This window comes from Agelaius phoeniceus, chromosome 32 (assembly GCF_051311805.1).
Source record: "Agelaius phoeniceus isolate bAgePho1 chromosome 32, bAgePho1.hap1, whole genome shotgun sequence".
Lineage (NCBI taxonomy): Eukaryota > Metazoa > Chordata > Aves > Passeriformes > Icteridae > Agelaius > Agelaius phoeniceus.
The window spans coordinates 611,740-633,219 of NC_135296.1; the positions used below are offsets into that span (position 1 = coordinate 611,740).

Sequence of the window (21,480 nt, forward strand, 5' to 3'; positions counted from 1 at the left end):
TCCAGCCAGGCCTCCCAGTCCCCCCAGGGTCCATTCCCAGTGCTCCCAGTATTCCCAGTGCTCCCAGTATTCCCAGTCTACCCCGGGTTCATCTCCAGCCAGGCCTCCCAGTCCCCCCAGGGTCCATTCCCAGTCCCCCCAGGGTCCATTCCCAGTATTCCCAGTGCCCCCAGGGTCCATTCCCAGTGCTCCCAGTATTCCCAGTATTCCCAGTTTACCCCGGGTTCATCTCCAGCCAGGCCTCCAGCTGCCCGGCCTTGGGCGCGTCGGTTCCCGTCAGGATTTTGCCGCTCTCCACGTGGATCACCTTCACTGGGAGGTCGCTCATCTGGCTGGTCTCATCCAGGGGCTGGGATTTAGAAATTGGGAATTGTCCAAAATCCCCTAAAAAAGCCCCAAAATTCCCCCAGGATTGGGAGGGTCCCGGACTCACCTCCCCATCGGGGCCGATGGCTGGAGCCTGACCCTCGGCGTTCTCGGCCTTCTGTGGGGACAACGGGAGGAGGAGGAGGAGGAGGGAGGGGAGGAAGAAAAGGAAGAGGGAGGAGAAGAAAGAAGGAGGAAAAGAAGGAGATGAAGAGTGGGAAGGAAGAAAATGAGAGGAGATGAGGAAGAAGAGGAAGAAGATGGAGGAGAAGGAAAAGGAGAAGGAGATGAAGGAGAGGGAGAAGGAGAAGGAGGAGGAGGAGGAGGAGAAGGAGAAGGAGAAGGAGGAGGAAGAGGAGGAGGAGGAAGAGGAGGAGGAGGAGAAGGAGGAGGAGGAGGAGGAGGAGGAGGAAGAGGAGGAGGAGGAGGAGGAGAAGGGGGAGGAAGAGGAGGAGGAGGAGAAGAAGGAGAAGGAGAAAGAGAAGGAGAAGGAGGAAGAGGAGGAGGAGGAGGAAGAGGAGGAGGAGGAGGAGGAGATGAAGGAGATGAAGGAGATGAAGGAGATGAAGAAGAAGGAGAAGGAGAAGGAGAAGGAGGAAGAGGAGGAGAAGGAGGAGGAGAAGGAGAAGGAGGAGGAAGAGGAGAAGGAAAAGAAGGAGGAAGAGGAGAAGGAGGAGATGAAGGAGATGAAGGAGATGAAGGAGAAGGAGAAGGAGGAGGAGGAGGAGGAGGAGGAGGAGAAGAAGGAGATGAAGAAGAAGAAGGAGGAGGAAGAGAAGGAGGAGGAGAAGGAGAAGAAGGAGGAGGAGGAGGAGGAAGAGGAGGAGGAGGAGGAGGAGGAGGAGGAGGAGGAAGAGGAGGAGGAGAAGGAAAAGAGGAGGAGGAGGAAGAGGAGGAGGAGGAGAAGGAGAAGAAGGAGGAGGAGGAGGAGAAGGAGGAGGAAGAGGAGGAGGAGGAAGAGGAGGAGGAGAAGGAAAAGAGGAGGAGGAGGAAGGAGAGGAAAATGAAGAGGAAGAAGAAGGACAGGAAGGAGAAGAAAAAATGGAAGGACGTGAAGGGCAAGAAGAGAGAAGTAGAGGAGAAAAGGAAGAGGAAGAAAAGGAAGAGGAAGAAGAAAAAAGGGAAGGAGAGGAGGAGGAGGAGGAGGAAGGAGAAGAAAAGGAAGAGGAAGAAGAAAAAAGGGAAGGAGAGGAGGAGGAGGAAGGAGGAAGGAGAAGAAAAGGAAGAGGAAGAAGAAGGAAAAAAGGATGGGAAGGAGAGGAAAAAATGGAAGGAGACAAAGAGAAGAAAGGAAGGAAAGAGAGAAACAAAGAAGAGGAAGAGGAGGAGGAAGGAGATGAAGTCAGCCTGGACAGCCCAGCCCTGGCACTGCCTCCAAACACCCTCCTGGCCTTCCTCCCCTGGTCCCACCTTCTTCTTCTTCTTCTTCTTCTTCTCCTTGGCCACCTGGGCCGCCTTGTGCTGCCGCACCAGCTCGGTCAGGTTGGCCACGTACTCGTCGGTCTGCTGCAGCAGGTAGGCCAGGCGCTTGTCCTTCTTCTGGTCGATCAGCTTGCGGTAGCCTTCCTCATCCTCGGCCTGCTCGGGGGGGAAAGGGGTCAGGGACCGTCCTCATCCTCATCATCATCATCATCATCGTCATCATCATCATCCCCATCCCCATCCCCATCCCCTTCCTCATCCTCGGCCTGTTTGTGGGGGAAAGGGGTCAGGGACCGTCCTCATCCTCATCATCAGCCTCATCATCATCATCATCGTCATCATCGTCATCATCATCATCCCCATCCCCTTCCTCATCCTCGGCCTGTTTGGGGGGCAAAGGGGTCAGGGACCGTCCTCATCCTCATCTTCACCATCAGCATCAGCATCATCATCATCATCATCATTATCCTCATCCCCATCCCCATCCCCTTCCTCATCCTCGGCCTGTTTGGGGGCAGAAAGGGGTCAGGGACCATCCTCATCCTCATCATCGTCATCATCATCATCGTCATCATCATCATTATCCTCATCCCCATCCCCTTCCTCATCCTCGGCCTGTTCGGGGGGAGAAAGGGGTCAGGGACCGTCCTCATCCTCATCATCAGCCTCATCATCATCATCATCCTCATTCTTGTCCTCATCCCCATCCTCATCCCCATCCCCTTCCTCATCCTCGGCCTGCTCGGGGGGGAAAGGGGTCAGGGACCGTCCTCATCCTCATCCTCCTCATCCTCATCATCATCCTCATCCTCATTCTTGTCCTCATCCCCATCCTCAGCCTCAGCCTCATCCCCATCCCCTTCCTCATCCTCGGCCTGCCCGGGGGGAGAAAGGGGTCAGGGACCGTCCTCATCATCATCTTCACCATCAGCATCATCATCATCATCATCATCATCATCATCATCATCATTATCATCATTATCCTCAGCCTCATTCTTGTCCTCATCCTCATCCTCAGCCTCATCCCCATCCCCTTCCTCATCCTCGGCCTGCTCGGGGGGGAAAGGGGTCAGGGACCATCCTCATCCTCATCATCATCATCATCATCATCGTCATCCTCATCATCATCATCATCATCATCCTCAGCCTCATTCTTGTCCTCATCCCCATCCTCATCCTCAGCCTCATCCCCATCCCCTTCCTCATCCTCAGCCTGCTCGGGGGGAGAAAGGGGTCAGGGACCGTCCTCATCCTCATCCTCATCCTCATCCTCATCCTCATCCTCATCCTCATCCTCATCCTCATCCCCATCCCCGTCCCCATCCCCATCCCCTTCCTCATCCTCGGCCTGCTCGGGGGGGAAAGGGGTCAGGGACCGTCCTCATCCTCATCTTCACCATCAGCATCATCATCGTCCTCATTCTTGTCCTCATCCCCGTCCTCATCCCCTTCCTCATCCCCATCCCCTTCCTCATCCTCGTGGGGAGAGAGAGATCAGGAACCCTCCTCATCCTCATCCTCAGAACAGCTCAGGAACCCATGGGAACCCTCCTCATCCTCATCCTCATCCTCATCCTCAGAACAGCTCAGGAACCCATGGGAACCCTCCTCATCCTCATCCTCATCCTCATCCTCATCCCCATCCTCATCCTCATCCTCAGAACAGCTCAGGAACCCATGGGAACCCTCCTCATCCTCATCCTCATCCTCATCCTCATCCTCATCCTCATCCTCATCCTCATCCCCATCCTCATCCTCATCCTCAGAACAGCTCAGGAACCCATGGGAACCCTCCTCATCCTCATCCTCATCCTCATCCTCCACCACGCCCCCATTGGCCACCACTGCCGGACCTCCACCCACCACCCCCCGCTCCCGTCCGTCCGTCCCCCCCGACCGCGTCCGTCCGTCCCGGCGCCCCCACCATGAGCCTCCTCATCCTCTCCTTCTCGATGCGCTCGTTCTCCTTCTTCTGCTCGCGCTCGGTGTTGGCGTGGTAGGTGGCCACGGCCTTGGTGAGCTTCTGGATCTTTCCGCTGACGCTCCGGTGGTACTCCTTGAAGTCCTTGGCGTGCTGCAGGATGCTGTTGAGGTACTCCTGCGGGCGGGGAGGAGGAGGAGGAGGAGGGAGCGCGGAGGTCAGCGCGGTGGGAAGGGCGGGAGAAGGCGGAGAGGGGGACACGGGAGGGGTGGGAGGAGGAGAGGGATGGGGATTGGAGAAGGTGCTGATGGTCAGGAGAGGGTGCTGATGGTCAGGAGAGGGTTCTGATGGTCAGGAGAAGGTTTTCATGGTCAGGAGAAGGTTCTGATGGTCAAGAGAAAGTTCTGATGGTCAGGAGAGGGTCCTGATGGTCAGGAGAGGGTTCTGATGGTCCTGATGGTCAGGAGAAGGTTTTCATGGTCAGGAGAGGGTTCTGATGGTCAATAGAGGGTTCTGATGGTCAGGAGAAGGTTCTGATGGTCAATAGAGGGTTCTGATGGTCAATAGAGGGTTCTGATGGTCAATAGAGGGTTCTGATGGTCAGGAGAAGGTTCTGATGGTCAGGAGAGGGTTCTGATGGTCAGGAGAAGGTGCTGATGGTCAATAGAGGGTTCTGATGGTCAGGAGAGGGTTCTGATGGTCAGGAGAAGGTTCTGATGGTCAGGAGAGGGTTCTGATGGTCAGGAGAAGGTTCTGATGGTCAGGAGAAGGTCCTAATGGTCAGTAGAGGGTTCTGATGGTCAGGAGAAGGTTCTGATGGTCAGGAGAGGGTTCTGATGGTCAGGAGAGGGTTCTGATGGTCAGGAGAGGGTTCTGATGGTCAGGAGAAGGTCCTAATGGTCAGGAGAAAGTTCTGATGGTCAGGAGAGGGTTCTGATGGTCAATAGAGGGTTCTGATGGTCAGGAGAGGGTTCTGATGGTCAGGAGAAGGTCCTAATGGTCAGGAGAAAGTTCTGATGGTCAGGAGAGGGTTCTGATGGTCAGGAGAAGGTCCTAATGGTCAGTAGAGGGTTCTGATGGTCAGGAGAGGATTCTGATGGTCAGGAGAGGGTTCTGATGGTCAGCAGAGGGTTCTGATGGTCAGGAGAGGGTTCTGATGGTCAGGAGAGGGTTCTGATGGTCAGGAGAAGGTTCTGATGGTCAGGAGAGGGTTCTGATGGTCAGGAGAGGGTTCTGATGGTCCTGATGGTCAGGAGAAGGTTTTCATGGTCAGGAGAGGGTTCTGATGGTCAGGAGAGGGTTCTGATGGTCAGGAGAGGGTTCTGATGGTCAGGAGAATCCTAATGGTCAGGAGAAGGTTCTGATGGTCAGGAGAGGGTTCTGATGGTCAATAGAGGGTTCTGATGGTCAGGAGAGGGTTCTGATGGTCAATAGAGGGTTCTGATGGTCAGGAGAGGGTCCTGATGGTCAATAGAGGGTGCTGATGGTCCTGATGGTCAGGAGAAGGTTTTCATGGTCAGGAGAGGGTTCTGATGGTCAATAGAGGGTTCTGATGGTCAGAAGGTTTTCATGGTCAGGAGAAGGTTCTGATGGTCAGGAGAAGGTTCTGATGGGCAGGAGAGGGTGCTGATGGTCAGGAGAGGGTTTTGATGGTCAGGAGAGGGTTCTGATGGTCAGGAGAAGGTTCTGATGGTCAGGAGAAGGTTCTGATGGTCAGGAGAGGGTTCTGATGGTCAGGAGAATCCTAATGGTCAGGAGAGGGTTCTGATGGTCCTGATGGTCAGGAGAAGGTTTTCATGGTCAGGAGAGGGTTCTGATGGTCAGGAGAGGGTTCTGATGGTCAGGAGAGGGTCCTGATGGTCAGGAGAGGGTTCTGATGGTCAGTAGAGGGTTCTGATGGTCAGGAGAGGGTTCTGATGGTCAGGAGAAGGTTTTCATGGTCAGGAGAAGGTTTTCATGGTCAGGAGAGAGTTCTGATGGTCAGTAGAGGGTTCTGATGGTCAGGAGAAAGTTCTGATGGTCAATAGAGGGTTCTGATGGTCAGCATAAGGTCCTAATGGTCAGCAGAAGGTTCTGATGGTCAGGAGAGGGTTCTGATGGTCAGGAGAGGGTTCTGATGGTCAGGAGAGGGTTCTGATGGTCAGGAGAAGGTTTTCATGGTCAGGAGAGAGTTCTGATGGTCAAGAGAGGGTTCTGATGGTCAGGAGAGGGTTCTGATGGTCAGGAGAAGGTGCTGATGGTCAGGAGAAGGTGCTGATAGTCAGGAGAGGGTTCTGATGGTCAAGAGAGGGTTCTGATGGTCAGGAGAGGGTCCTAATGGTCAGGAGAAGGTTCTGATGGTCAGGAGAGGGTCCTGATGGTCAGTAGAGGGTTCTGATGGTCAGGAGAGGGTGCTGATGGTCAATAGAGGGTCCTGATGGTCAGCAGAAGGTCCTAATGGTCAGTAGAGAGTCCTAATAGTCAGTAGAGGGTCCCAGAAGACATTGTATGGTCCCAATGGTCAGTAGAAAGTCCTAATGGTCAGCAGAAGGTCCTGAGGGTCAGCAGAAGGTTCTGATGGTCAGCAGAGGGTTCTGATGGTCAGCAGAGGGTCCCAATGACCATCAGAGGGTCCCAATGACCATCAGAGGGTCCCAGCAGCCATTGTATGGTCTCAATGGTCAGCAGAGGGTCTCAATGGTCAGCAGAGGGTCTCAGTGGTCAGTAGAAGGTCCCAATGGTCAGCAGAGAGTCCCAATGACCATCAGAGGGTCCCAGTGGTCACCAGAGGGTCCCAATGGCCAGCAGAGGGTCCCAATGACCATCAGAGGGTCCCAATGACCATCAGAGGTTCCCAGTGGTCAGCAGAGGGTGCCAATGGTCAGGAGAGGGTCTCAGTGGTCAGTAGAAGGTCCCAGTGGTCAGCAGAGGGTCCCAATGACCATCAGAGGGTCCCAATGGTCAGGAGAGGGTCTCAATGGTCAGCAGAGGGTCTCAGTGGTCAGTAGAAGGTCCCAGTGGTCAGCAGAGGGTCCCAATGACCATCAGAGGGTCCCAATGACCATCAGAGGGTCCCAGCAGCCCTCAAGTCATCCCAAGGCCCACTGAGTGCTCCCAGCAGCCACCACCAAACCTTGGACCACCACCACCACCACCCGGTGAACCCCAACCCAGGTGAGATTCCCTGGAACCCCGGGGAACCCCCCTGGAATTCCCTGGCCCAGGAAAGCCCCGACCTGGTGCTTCTGCCGGCGCTTCCTCTCCTGCTCGATCTTCTGCTGCTTCTCCAGCTTCTCGGTGATCCGGGCCTCGCGCAGCGACTGCCGCTTGCTGCGCTTGTAGGCCTTGGCGTTGAGCGCCGTCTCCAGCGCCGTGTCGCGCCGCATGCACACCACCACCTCCTGGCGCAGCTGGAACCCCAAAAAAACCCAGCCCTGAGGTCGTTTTGGGAGCCACCACAACACTCTTGGTCCCAAATTTTGGTTTTTGTGGGAGCCACCACCACAACCTTGCTGCTCCCAAACCTTGGTGGTGTCCCCGCTGCTCCTGAGATACCACCAAGAAAAACAACAAAAAACCCCCAAAAAACCCCAAAAAACCCCAAAAAACTCCAAAAACCCCCAAAAAACCCCAGCCACCACAACGTTCTTGGTCCCAAATTTTGGTTTTTGTGGGAGCCACCACCACAAACCTCCTGCTCCCAAATCTTGGTTTTTTTGGGAGCCACCACAACGTTCCTGGTCCCAAACCTTGGTGGTGTCCCCGGTGCTCCTGACCCCAAAAAAACCCCAGCCCTGAGGTCGTTTCGGGAGCTACCAAAAGGTTCCTGGTCCCAAACCTTGGTGGTGTCCCCGGTGCTCCTGGGATACCACCAAGAAAACCAAAAAAACCCCAAAAAACCCCAAAAAAACCCCCAAAAACCCCAAAAAAACCCAGCCCTGAGATCGTTTTGGGAGCCACCACAACGTTCCTGGTCCCAAGCCTTGGTGGTGTCCCCAGTGCTCCTGATCCCAAAAAAAACCCAGCCGTGAGGTCGTTTTGGGAGCTACCACAACGTTCCTGGTCCCAAATTTTGGTTCTTTTGGGATCTACCACAACGTTCCTGGTCCCAAATTTTGTTTTTTTCGGGGCCACCACAACGTTCCTGCTCCCAACCCTTGGTGGTGTCCCCAGTGCTCCTGACCCCAAAAAAAACCCAGCCCTGAGGTCGTTTTGGGAGCTACCAAAAGGTTCCTGCTCCCAAACCTTGGTGGTGTCCCCAGTGCTCCTGACCCCAAAAAAAACCCAGCCCTGAGGTTGTTTCGGGAGCTACCAAAAGGTTCCTGGTCCCAAATTTTGGTTTTTGTGGGAGCCACCACAACGTTCCTGGTCCCAAACCTTGGTGGTGTCCCCAGTGCTCCTGGGATACCACCAAAAAAAACAACAAAAAAACCCCAAAAAACCCCAAAAAACCCAAAAAAAACCCAAAAAACCCCAGCCCTGAGGTCGTTTCAGGAGCCACCACAACGCTCTTGGTCCCAAATTTTGGTTCTTTTGGGATCCACCACAACGTTCCTGGTCCCAAATTTTGGTTCTTTTGGGATCCACCACCACAATTTTCCTGCTCCCAAATCCTGGGGTTTTTTGGGGAGCCACCCCAAGGTTCCTGCTCCCAAATCCTGGATTTTTTGGGATCCACCACCACAACGTTCCTGCTCCCAAATCCTGGGGTTTTTTTTGGGAGCCACCATCACTCCCAAATCCTGGTTTCTTTGGGAGCCTCCACCCCAAGGTTCCTGCTCCCAAATCCTGGATTTTTTGGGAGCCACCACCACTCCCAAATCCTGGATTTTTTGGGAGCCACCACCACTCCCAAATCCTGGTTTTTTTGGGAGCCACCACCACTCCCAAATCCTGGGTTTTTTTTGGGAGCCACCACCACTCCCAAATCCTGGGGTTTTTTTGGGAGCCACCACCACTCCCAAATCCTGGATTTTTTGGGAGCCACCCCCACTCCCAAATCCTGGTTTCTTTGGGAGCCTCCACCCCAAGGTTCCTGCTCCCAAATCCTGGGGTTTTTTTTGGGAGCCACCACCACTCCCAAATCCTGGTTTTTTTTTGGGAGCCACCCCAAGGTTCCAGGTCCCAAACCCAGCCCTCACCTGGCGCTGGAAGTTGAGCAGCCTCAGAGCCTTGAGCTCGATGGTGGCTTTGGTCCTCAGGTCTCCGGCCAAGGAGCCGGGGAGGTTCTCCAGCTCCTGGATGCGGTGGGCGATGCGGGCTTGGAGCCTGCAGAGGAGGAGGAGGAGGAGGAGGAAGGATTTTGGGATGAGTTCAGCTCATTCCTGACCCAATTCCCGTTGGGAAGAGGGTGGGAGGAGGGTGGGGGCGTCGGGAAGTCGCTCCCAGAATTTTGGGATGAGTTGGGATGGGAAGGAGAAGAAAAAAGGGGAAGGAGATGAAGGGTGGGAAGGAGGAAAGGGGAGGAGGAGGAGGAGGAAGGAGAGGAAAAGGAAGAGGAAGAAGGAAAAGAGGATGGGAAGGGGAAGAAAAAAGAGGAGAGGAGGAAGGAGAAGAAAAGGAAAAGGAAGAGGAAGAGAAAGAGAGAAATGGAGAAGAGGAGGTGGTGGAAGACTCCAGAAGGTCTCAGGAAGAAGAGAAGAAAGAAGGAGAGAAATGAAGAAGAGGAGGGCCTGGAAGGGTCTAGAAGGTCTCAGGAAGAAAGAAAGAGAAATGAAGAAGAGGAGGAGGTAGAAGATTCCAGAAGGTCTCATGAAGAAGAGAATCAAGGAGAGAAATGGAGGAGGACATGGATGGTCTCATGAAGAAGAGAATAAAAAAGAAGGAGAGAAATGGAGAAGGAGGCAGAAGATTCCAGAAGGTCTCATGAAGAAGGAGAGCAATGGAGAAAAGGAGAAGGCAGAACATTCCAGAAGGTCTCATGAAGAAGGAGAGCAATGGAGAAGGTAGAAGATTCCAGAAGGCCTCAGGAAGAAGGAGAACAATGGAGAAGGATGTAGAAGATTCCAGAAGGTCTCAAGAAGGAGAGCAATGAGGAAGGATGTAGAAGATTCCAGAAGGTCTCAAGAAGGAGAGAATTGGAGAAGGATGTAGAAGATTCCAGAAGGTCTCATGAAGAAGGAGAACAATGGAGAAGGATGTAGAAGATTCCAGAAGGTCTCAGGAAGAAGGGAAGAGAGAAATGAAGAAGAGGAGGAGGCAGAAGATTCCAGAAGGTCTCAGGAAGAAGAGAATCAAGAAGGAGAGAACTGGAGAAGGATGTAGAAGATTCCAGAAGGTCTCAGGAAGAAGGAGAGCAATGGAGAAAAGGAGAAGGTAGAAGATTCCAGAAGGTCTCAAGAAGGAGAACAATGGAGAAGGATGTAGAAGATTCCAGAAGGTCTCAGGAAGAAGGGAAGAAAGGAGAGAAATGAAGAAGAGGAGGAGGTAGAAGATTCCAGAAGGTCTCATGAAGAAGGAGAGCAATGGAGAAGGATGTAGAAGATTCCAGAAGGTCCCCCACCCACCCGGCCGTACCTGTACTCCCTCTCCTGCAGGATCTCGACGGGGTCGAGCCCGCGCGGTTTCTGGATGGGCGTGATGCGGTTCTGCTTGGGGTGCATGGGCAGCGCCGGCGGCGCCGGCTGCCCCGGCGAGGGCGGGGGCGGCCCGGGGGACGCCGGGGGCACGGCCGGGGGCACCGGGGACGGGCGGCCGGCGGGAGGGGGCGGCAGCAGCTTCTGGGGGGCCCCGCCCGGAGCCGCCGCCGACAGCGGCCCTGCGGGGGGAAAAAACACCCCAAAAAAATTGAATTTTTGGCAATTTTTGGCAAATTTTTGGCAAATTTTTGGCAATTTTTTGGCAATTTTTTGGCAATTTTTTGGCAAATTTTTGGCAAATTTTTGGCAATTTGTTGAGGGTTTAAAGTTCAAATTTGACCCCCAAAAATCAAAAAAAAAAATTGAATTATATGAGTAGAAATAAGGGGGATTGGAGAGGAATTGGAGTGTCTTAGTTGTGGAGGACCCAGTTTCAAGCAAAATTTTTATTTTGTTATTAGAATATGAAAAATTCTTGTTTTTCCTCTTAGTTATGAGGAAATCGACTCTAAATCCACAAAAAGAAAAAAAAAATTATTTGTTTGGGCAGGGATTAAAAATTTGAGGATCTGAGTTGGAATGAGGTTGTGGAGTAACTGCAGAATTTAAGGGGAAATTTGTCCCAGTTTCACCCAAAATTCCTATTAGATATGAGGAAAACCCCCCCAAAAATTCTATTTATTTGGTCAACAGCGGAGCTGTGGGAAAAGAGAATTTTGGAATTTCCAGATTTGGGTATGGGCGAGGCTTTCCTGGGGGTTTGGGGTGCAAATTTGACAAAAAAAGGGAATTATTTGGGTAGGAATTAAGGGGAATTAGACAAAAATTTGAGGATCTGAGTTGGAGTGAGCTGGTGGAGAAATTCATCCCAATTTTACCCAAAACCTCTAAAAGTTACCTGGAACTAAACTCATATTTATATTTATATTTATATTTATATTTATAAATTTATTATTTTATTATTATATTTATATTTATATTTATATTTATATTTATATTTATATTTATATTTATATTTATATTTATATTTATATTATAAACCTGGAAATCAACCCTAAATCCCCCCAAAAAATCAAATTATTTGGGCAGGAATTAAGGTGAATTACACAAAAATTTGAGGATCTGACTTGGAATGAGCTGGTGGAGAAATTTGTCCCAATTTTACCCAAAACCTCTAAAAGTTACTTGGAACTAATATTTATATTTATATAAATATTTATATACTTATATAAATATTTATATACTTATGTATATATTTATATCTATATTTATATTTATATTTATATTTATATTTATATTTATATTTATATTTATATTTATATTTATATTTATATTTATATTATAAACCTGGAAATCAACCCTAAATCCCCCCCAAAAAATTGAATTATTTGGGCAGGAATTAAGGGGAATTACACAAAAATTTGAGGATCTGACTTGGAATGAGCTGGTGGAGAAATTCATCCCAAATTTACCCAAAACCTCTAAAAGTTACCTGGAACTAATATTTATATTTATAAAAATATTTATATACTTATATATATATATATGTATTTATATTTATATTTGTATTTATATTATAAACCTGGAAATCAACCCTAAATCCCCCAAAAAAAATCGAATTATTTGGGCAGGAATTAAGGTGAATTACACAAAAATTTGAGGATCTGACTTGGAATGAGCTGGTGGAGAAATTCATCCCAATTTTACCCAAAACGCCTAAAAGTTACCTGGAACTAAACTCATATTTATATTTATATTTATATTTATATTTATATTTATATTTATATTTATATTTATATTTATATTTATATTTATATTTATATTTATATTATAAACCTGGAAATCAACCCTAAATCCCCCCCAAAAAAATCGAATTATTTGGGCAGGAATTAAGGTGAATTACACAAAAATTTGAGGATCTGACTTGGAATGAGCTGGTGGAGAAATTCATCCCAAATTCATCCAAAACTCCTGGAAATCCACCTTAAATCCCCCCAAAAAATCCAATTATTTGGCTGGAAATCAACCCCAAATTCCCCAAATTTCCAGCAAATGAAGCACAAACCCCCAAAAAATCTCCAAATTCCCTCAAAAAAAAAAAATTCCAAATATTTATCTAGGAATGAGCACACCCTGCAAAAGAAGTGAAACCTCATTTAAAGAATTCCAGCCCCAACCCCAGGATTTGAACCAGGAATTTTCTTCCATTCCCACCCTCCCAGAGCTGAGAAATTTGGGGTGAATTTGCAGGAATTTGGTGAAATTTGGGTCTTACCTTCAGGCCAGGGTTTGGGGGGGCCCCCTGGGGGCTGTCCCGGCATTCCGGGGGGAACTCCTGAGGGTCCAGGAGGGGGCATGTTGGGCCCTCCTATTCCTGAAAATTCCCAAAAATTAGGAAAAAATGGGAAAAAAAGGGAAAAAAAAAAGGAAAAAAAGGGGGGGAAAAAGGAAAAAAAAAAAGGGGGAAAAGGGAAAAAAACCCAAGGAAATTTCATGAGGATTTTGATGATTCCTGGGGGAGTTTGGATGGATCCTAAATCCCAAATTTTGGAATGGACAAGGAGGTGGATGGGAGGGGAGGAGGAAACTCAAACTGGGGCAAACTGGGGCAAACTGGGACCAAATGGGACCAAACTGGGACCAAATGGGACCAAATGGGATAAACTCCCCTTGGATATCCCAGGATGGGAATGGAGGAGGAGGAAACTCAAACTGGGCCAAACTGGGGCAAACTGGGACCAAATGGGACAAGCTCCCCTTGGATATCCCAGGATGGAGAGGAGGAGGAGGAAACTCAAACTGGGCCAAACTGGGGCAAACTGGGACCAAATGGGACCAAATGGGACCAAATGGGACAAACTCCCCTTGGATATCCCAGGATGGGAGAGGAGGAGGAGGAAACTCAAACTGGGTCAAACTGGGGCAAACTGGGGCAAACTGGGACCAAATGGGACAAACTCCCCTTGGATATCCCAAGGATGGAGAGGAGGAAACTCAAACTGGGCCAAACTGGGGCAAACTGGGACCAAATGGGACCAAATGGGACCAGCTCCCCTTGGATATCCCAAGGATGGAGAGGAGGAAGAGGAAACTCAAACTGGGCCAAACTGGGCCAAACTGGGACCAAATGGGACAAGCTCCCCTTGGATATCCCAGGATGGAGAGGAGGAGGAGGAAACTCAAACTGGGCCAAACTGGGGCAAACTGGGACCAAATGGGACCAAATGGGACCAAATGGGACAAACTCCCCTTGGATATCCCAGGATGGGAGAGGAGGAGGAGGAAACTCAAACTGGGTCAAACTGGGGCAAACTGGGGCAAACTGGGACCAAATGGGACAAACTCCCCTTGGATATCCCAAGGATGGAGAGGAGGAAACTCAAACTGGGCCAAACTGGGGCAAACTGGGACCAAATGGGACCAAATGGGACAAGCTCCCCTTGGATATCCCAAGGATGGAGAGGAGGAAGAGGAAACTCAAACTGGGGCAAACTGGGGCAAACTGGGACCAAATGGGACCAAATGGGACAAACTCCCCTTGGATATCCCAGGATGGGAGAGGAGGAGGAAACTCAAACTGGGCCAAACTGGGGCAAACTGGGACCAAATGGGATAAACTTCCCTTGGATATCCCAAGGATGGAGAGGAGGAAACTCAAACTGGGCCAAACTGGGGCAAACTGGGGCAAACTGGGACCAAATGGGACCAAATGGGACCAGCTCCCCTTGGATATCCCAAGGATGGAGAGGAGGAAACTCAAACTGGGCCAAACTGGGGCAAACTGGGACCAAATGGGACAAACTCCCCTTGGATATCCCAGGATGGAGAGGAGGAAACTCAAACTGGGCCAAACTGGGCCAAACTGGGAACAAATGGGATCAAATGGGACAAACTCCCCTTGGATATCCCAGGATGGAGAGAAGGAAGAGGAAACTCAAACTGGGCCAAACTGGGATCAGGACAGAACGGGACAAACTCCCCACAGATCCCAGGATGGAAACAGATGGAGATCCCCAAAGATCCCAGGACAGAACAAGGACAAACTCCCCAAAGATCCCAGGACAGAACAAGGACAAACTCCCCAAAGATCCCAGGACAGAACAAGGACAAACTCCCCAAAGATCCCAGGATGGAATGGGACAAACTCCCCAAAGATCCCAGGACAGAACAAGGACAAACTGCCCACAAATCCCAGGATGAGAAGGGATGAGTTCCTCACATACCCCAGGATGGAATGGGACAAACTCCCCACAGATCCCTCAGGACAGAACAAGGACAAACTGCCCACAAATCCCAGGACAGAATGGGACAAACTCCCCACATGTCCCAGGATGGAACAGGACAAACTCCCCACAGATCCCTCCAGGACAGAATGGGACAAACTCCCCATAGACCCCAGGACAGAACAAGGACAAACTCCCCTCAGATCCTCCAGGACAGAACAAGGACAAACTCCCCACAGATCCCAGGATGAGAAGGGATGAGCTCCTCACAAATCCCAGGACAGAATGGGACAAACTGCCCAAAAATCCCAGGATGGAATGGGACATACTGCCCTCAGATCCCAGGAAGAAAAGGGATGAGTTCCCCACATATCCCAGGACAGAATGGGACAAACTCCCCAAAAATCCCAGGATGGAATGGGACAAACTCCCCACAGATCTCAGGACAGAACAAGGACAAACTGCCCACAGATCCCAGGACAGAACAAGGACAAACTCCCCACATGTCCCAGGACAGAATGGGACAAACTCCCCAAAGATCCCTCAGGACAGAACAAGGATGAGTTCCCCACAGATCCCAGGACAGAACAAGGACAAACTCCCCACAGATCCCAAGATGGAATGGGACAAACTCCCCTCAGATCCCTCAGGACAGAACAAGGATGAGTTCCCCACAGATCCCAGGATGAGAAGGGATGAGCTCCTCACAAATCCCAGGACAGAATGGGACAAACTCCCCAAAAATCCCAGGATGGAATGGGGCAAACTCCCCACAGATCCCTCAGGACAGAACAAGGACAAACTCCCCACAGATCCCAGGATGGAATCAGATGAGCTCCCCACAGATCCCAGGATGGAACAGGACAAACTCCCCTCAGATCCCTCAGGACAGAACAAGGACAAACTGCCCACAAATCCCAGGACAGAATGGGACAAACTCCCCACATGTCCCAGGATGGAACAGGACAAACTCCCCTTGGATCCTCCAGGACAGAATGGGACAAACTCCCCATAGACCCCAGGACAGAACAAGGACAAACTCCCCTCAGATCCTCCAGGACAGAACAAGGACAAACTCCCCAAAGATCCCAGGACAGAATGGGACAAACTCCCCACAGATCTCAGGACAGAACAAGGACAAACTCCTCAGAGATCCCAGGATGAGAAGGGATGAGTTCCTCACATATCCCAGGACAGAATGGGACAAACTCCCTATAGATCCCTCAGGACAGAACAAGGACAAACTCCCCAAAGATCCCTCAGGACAGAACAAGGACAAACTCCCCACAGATCCCAGGATGAGAAGGGATGAGCTCCTCACAAATCCCAGGATGGAACAGGACAAACTGCCCACAGATCTCAGGACAGAACAGAACAAACTGCCCAAAGATCCCAGGATGGAACAGGACAAACTCCCCAGAGATCCCTCAGGACAGAAAAGGACAAACTGCCCACAGATCCCAGGATGGAATGGGACAAACTCCCCACAGATCCCAGGATGGAATCAGATGAGCTCCCCAAAGATCCCAGGATGGAATGGGACAAACTCCCCTCAGATCCCTCAGAACAGCACAGGACAAACTCCCCACAGATCCCAGGATGGAATGGGACAAACTCCCCAGAGATCCCTCAGGACAGAACAAGGACAAACTCCCCACAGATCCCAGGATGAAAAGGGATGAGTTCCTCACATACCCCAGCACAGAATGGGACAAACTGCCCTCAGATCCCTCAGAACAGAACGGGACAAACTCCCCAAAGATCCCAGGACAGAATGGGACAAACTCCCCAAAGATCCCAGGACAAAACAAGGACAAACTCCTCAGAGATCCCAGGATGAGAAGGGATGAGCTCCTCACATACCCCAGGATGGAACAGGACAAACTCCCCAGAGATCCCTCAGGACAGAACAAGGATGAGCTCCCCACAGACCCCAGGATGAAAAGGGATGAGTTCCTCACATATCCCAGGATGGAATGGGACAAACTGCCCACAGATCCCTCAGGACAGAACAAGGACAAACTGCCCACAAATCCCAGGATGGAATGGGACAAACTCCCCACAGATCCCTCAGGACAGAATGGGACAAACTCCCCACAAATCCCAGAATAGAACAAGGACAAACTGCCCACAAATCCCAGGATGAGAAGGGATGAGTTCCTCACATATCCCAGGATGGAACAGGACAAACTCCCCACAGATCCCTCAGAACAGCACAGGACAAACTCCCCACCGATCCCAGGACGAAAAGGGCCGAACTTCTCACATCTCCCAGAACAGAACGCCTCAAACCCCCCTCACACCCCCCAAACCCTCCCTGAACCCCTCCCCACCTCACCCCAGCCACCCCAGACCCCCCTGCCCTCCTCCTCACCGTGAGGTCTGGAATACCCGGGCGGCGCCGGCCCCGCTCCGGGCGCTTGCCCCGGGCCCTGTGCGGCTCCGGCGGGCGGAGGTAGAGCAGGAATCTGCGGCTGCATCCCCGGCAGGGGCCGTTTGCCCTGCACGGCCACCTGGAGATGCTCTGGAAGGGGCTGCCCTCGAGCCAGCAGCTTGTAGGCCATGATTTGGGCGCGCAGCTGGTGCAGCTGGGCGGCGTTGAACGGGGAAGGGCCCCGGCCCAAAGCCGGCGAGTCGGAACCGGAACCGTCCAGGGCGGCGCCGGAGCCGCCGGCGGAGCTGCTGGAGGGGCCGTTGGATGGCACCGGGCTGGAGGCGTGCTCGGAGCCACCCAGAGGGGATGGGTAACCTGAACGGCAAAGAGAAACGGGTGGGGAATCCATCCCTGGATTGAATGTTGAATCCATCCCTGTTGGATCCATCCCTGAGGCAGCTGGGATGGGAAATCCCATTCCCAATTTATCCCTGAAGCCTTTGGAATGAGAAATCCTATTTCTAATTTATCACTGAGGCAGCTGGAATGGGAAATCCCATTCCCAATTTATCCCTGAGGCAGTTGGAAAAAGAAATCCCATTTCCAGTCCATCCCTGAAGAATTTGGAATGGGAAATCCCATTCCCAATTTATCCCTGAGGCAGCTGGAATGGGAAATCCCATTCCAAACCCATCCCTGAGACATTTGGAAAGAGAAATCCCATTCCCAACCTATCCCTGAAGCAGCTGGAATGGGAAATCCCAATCCCAACCCATCCCTGAGACATTTGGAATGGAAAATCCAAATCCTTCCAAATCCATCCCCGAGGCACCTGGAATGGGAAATCCCATTCCCAATTTATCCCTGAGGTAGTTTGGATGGGAAATCCCATTCTCAATTTATCCCTGAGGCAGCTGGAATGGGAAATCCCATTCTCAATCCCTCCTCAAAGAAGGAGGGATGGGAATCCCACTCTCAATCCATCCCTGAGGTGGTTGGAATGGGAAATCTCCTTCCAAATCCATCCTTGAGGCACCTGGAATGGGAAATCCCATTCCCAACCCATCCTTGAAGCATTTAGAAAGAAATCCCATTCTCAACCCATCCCTGATGCAGCTGGAAAGGGAAATCCCATTCCAAACCCATCCCTGAAGCCTTTGGAAAGGGAAATCCCATTCCCAATTTATCCCTGAGGTGGTTGGAATGGGGAATCCCATTTCCAGTCCATCCCTGAAGCCTTTGGAATGGGAAATCCAATTCCTAATTTATCCCTGAGGCAGCTGGAATGGGAAATCCCATTCCAAACTCATCCTTGAGGCAGCTGGAATGGGAAATCCCATCCCCAACCCATCCCTGAGACATTTGGAATGGGAAATCCCATTCCCAATTTATCCCTGAGGTGGTTGGAATGGGAAATCCCATTCCCAATTTATCCCTGAGGCAGCTGGAATAGGAAATCCCACTCTCAACCCATCCCCGAGGCAGCTGGAAAGGGAAATCCCATTCCCAATTTATCCCTGAAGCCTTTGGAATGGGAAATCCCATTCCAAACCCATCCTTGAAGCATTTGGAATGGGAAATCCCATTCCCAATTTATCCCTGAGGCAGCTGGAATGGGAAATCCCATTCCTAATTTATCACTGAGGTGATTGGAATGGAAAATCCCATTCCCAATCCACCATTGAGCAGTTGGAATGGGAATTTCATTCCCAACTCATCCCTGAAGGAGTTGGAATAGGAAATCCCATTCCAAACCCATCCCTGAGGCACCTGGAATGGGAAATCCCATTCCTAATTTATCCCTGAGGTGGTTGGAATGGGAAATCCCATTCCTAATTTATCCCAGAGGGGGTTGGAATGGGAAATCCCATTCCCAACCCATCCTTTAAGCATTTAGAAAGAGAAATCCCATTCCCAACCCATCCCTGAGGCAGTTGGAAAGGGAAATCCCATTCCCAATTTATCCCTGAGGCAGCTGGGATGGGAAATCCCATTCCAAACTCATCCCTGAGGCAGCTGGAATGGGAAATCCCATTCCCAAACTCATCCCTGAGGCATTTGAGCTGCTGGAGGGGCCGTTGGATGGCACCGGGCTGGAGGCGTGCTCGGAGCCACCCAGAGGGGATGGGTAACCTGAACGGCAAAGAAAAACGGGTGGGGAGCTGTTGGATCCATCCCTGAGGCAGCTGGAATGGGAAATCCCATTCCCAATTTATCCCTGAGGGGGTTGGAATGGGAAATCCCATTCCCAATTTATCCCTGAGGCAGCTGGAATGGGAAATCCCATTCTCAACCCATCCCTGAGGCAGCTGGAATGGGAAATCCCATTCCTAATTTATCCCTGAGGTGGTTGGAATGGGAAATCCCATTCCTAATTTATCCCTGAGGTGGTTGGAATGGGAAATCCCATTCCCAATTTATCCCTGAAGCATTTGGAATGGGAAATCCCATTCCCAAACCATCCTTGAAGCATTTAGAAAGAGAAATCCCATTCCCAATCCTTCCTCAAAGAAGGAGGGATGGGAATCCCACTCTCAATCCATCCTTGAGGTAGTTTGGATGGGAAATCCCATTCCCAACCTATCCCTGAGGCAGTTGGAATGGGAAATCCCATTCCAAACCCATCCCTGAGGCAGCTGGAATGGGAAATCCCATTTCCAATTTATCCCTGAAGCATTTGGAATGGGAAATCTGCTCCCAAATCTCTTAGCCAGGAATAAAGAACAAGAAATCCCCTCCCAAAATCCAAATCCAGGGTTTGGCCACCATTCCTCCATTTCCCACGATCCCAATTTTAGGAATGCTGAAAACCTCTCAAAATCCAAGGATTTTCCCCAGGATTTTCCCCAGGATTTCCCCAGAATTTTCCCCAGGATTTTCCCCAGGATTTCCCCAGAATTTTCCCCAGGATTTTCCCCAGGATTTTCCCAGAATTTTCCCAGGATTTCCCCAGTATTTTCCCCAGAATTTTCCCAGGATTTTCCCAGAATTTCCCCAGGATTTCCCCAGGATTTTCCCCAGGATTTTCCCAGAATTTCCCCAGGATTTCCCCAGGATTTCCCCAGGATTTCCCCAGAATTTTCCCAGGATTTTCCCCAGAATTTCCCCAGAATTTTCCCAGGATTTCCCCAGGATTTTCCCAGGATTTTCCCCAGGATCCCAACCTGGGGAATGCTGAAAACCTCCCAAAATCCAAGGATTTTCCCAGGATTTTTCCAAGGATTTCCCCAGAATTTTCCCAGGATTTTCCCAGGATTTTTCCAGGATTTTTCCCAGGATTTTCCCAGGATTTTTCCCAGGATTTTCCCCGGATCCCAACCTTGGGAATGCTGAAAACCTCCAAAAATCCAAGGATTGTCCAAGGATTGTCCAAGGACTTTCCAAGGATTTCCCCAGGATTTCCCCAGAATTTTCCCAGGATTTTCCCAGGATTTTTCCCAGGATTTTCCCCAGGATCCCAACCTTGCTAATGCTGAAAACCTCCCAAAAATCCAAGGACTTTCCCAGAATTTTCCCAGGATTTTTCCAAGGATTTCCCCAGAATTTTCCCAGGATTTTTCCCAGGATTTCCCCAGGATTTTTCCCAGGATTTCCCCAGGATTTCCCCAGGATTTTCCCCAGAATTTCCCCAGAATTTTCCCAGGATTTTCCCAGGATTTTCCCAGGATTTTCCCAGAATTTCCCCAGGATTTCCCCAGAATTTTCCCAGGATTTTCCCAGGATTTTTCCCAGGATTTTTCCAGTATCCCAACCTTGGGAATGCTGAAAACCTCCCAAAATCCAAGGATTATCCAAGGATTTCCCCAGGATTTCCCCAGGATTTTTCCCAGAATTTTCCAAGGATTTTCCCAGGATTTTCCAAGGATTTGGACACAATTCCTCCCCTCAACATGATCCCAATTTTAGGAATGCTGAAAACCTCCCAAAAATCCAAGGATTTTCCAAGGATTTGGATATAATTTCTCCTCTCCCTATGCTCCCAAATTTGGGAATGCTGAAAACCTCCCAAAAATCCAAGGATTTTCCCAGAATTTTCCCAGGATTTTTCCCAGGATTTTCCCAGAATTTCCCCAGGATTTTCCCGGAATTTTCCCAGGATTTTCCCAGGATTTTCCCAAGGATTTTCCCAGGACTTTCCCACAATCCCAACCTTGGGAAAGCTGAAAACCTCCCAAAAATCCAAGGATTTCCCCAGGATTTTTCCCAGGATTTTCCCAGAATTTTTCCCAGGATTTCCCCAGAATTTCCCCAGAATTTTCCCCAGAATTTCCCCAGAATTTTCCCAGGATTTTTCCCAGGATTTTCCCCAGGGATTTCCCCAGGATTTTCCCAGGATTTTTCCCAGGATTTTCCCAGGATTTTCCCCAGGATTTTCCCAGGATTTTTCCCAGGATCCCAACCTTGGGAATGCTGAAAACCTCCCAAAATCCAAGGATTTTCCAAGGATTTCCCCAGGATTTTCCCAGGATTCCCCCAGGATTTTTCCCAGGATTTTTCCCAGAATTTCCCCAGAATTTTCCCAGGATTTTTCCCAGAATTTTCCCAGAATTTCCCCAGAATTTTCCCAGAATTTCCCCAGGATTTCCCCCAGAATTTTCCCAGGATTTTTCCCAGGAT

The 21,480-nt window shown here is 50.4% G+C and overlaps 1 protein-coding gene across 4 annotated transcripts in view; it reads right to left on the bottom strand.

Annotated features, from left to right (window-relative positions):
* Positions 1 to 21,480, bottom strand: part of SMARCA4 (SWI/SNF related BAF chromatin remodeling complex subunit ATPase 4) — a 78,637-nt gene that overhangs the window by 46,609 nt on the left and 10,548 nt on the right. For 3 of the 4 annotated variants that reach the window (XM_077192344.1, XM_077192343.1, XM_077192346.1), the window contains exons 5-13: positions 16,864 to 17,238; positions 12,542 to 12,640; positions 10,205 to 10,445; positions 8,830 to 8,956; positions 6,925 to 7,098; positions 3,713 to 3,886; positions 1,777 to 1,944; positions 434 to 484; positions 219 to 349 (exon numbers count right to left, since the gene is read on the bottom strand). In XM_077192344.1, the coding sequence (XP_077048459.1) occupies positions 219 to 349; positions 434 to 484; positions 1,777 to 1,944; positions 3,713 to 3,886; positions 6,925 to 7,098; positions 8,830 to 8,956; positions 10,205 to 10,445; positions 12,542 to 12,640; positions 16,864 to 17,238 (1,540 nt within the window). The remainder of the gene's footprint in view (positions 1 to 218; positions 350 to 433; positions 485 to 1,776; positions 1,945 to 3,712; positions 3,887 to 6,924; positions 7,099 to 8,829; positions 8,957 to 10,204; positions 10,446 to 12,541; positions 12,641 to 16,863; positions 17,239 to 21,480) is intronic. The other variant, XM_077192345.1, reaches the window with a different exon arrangement.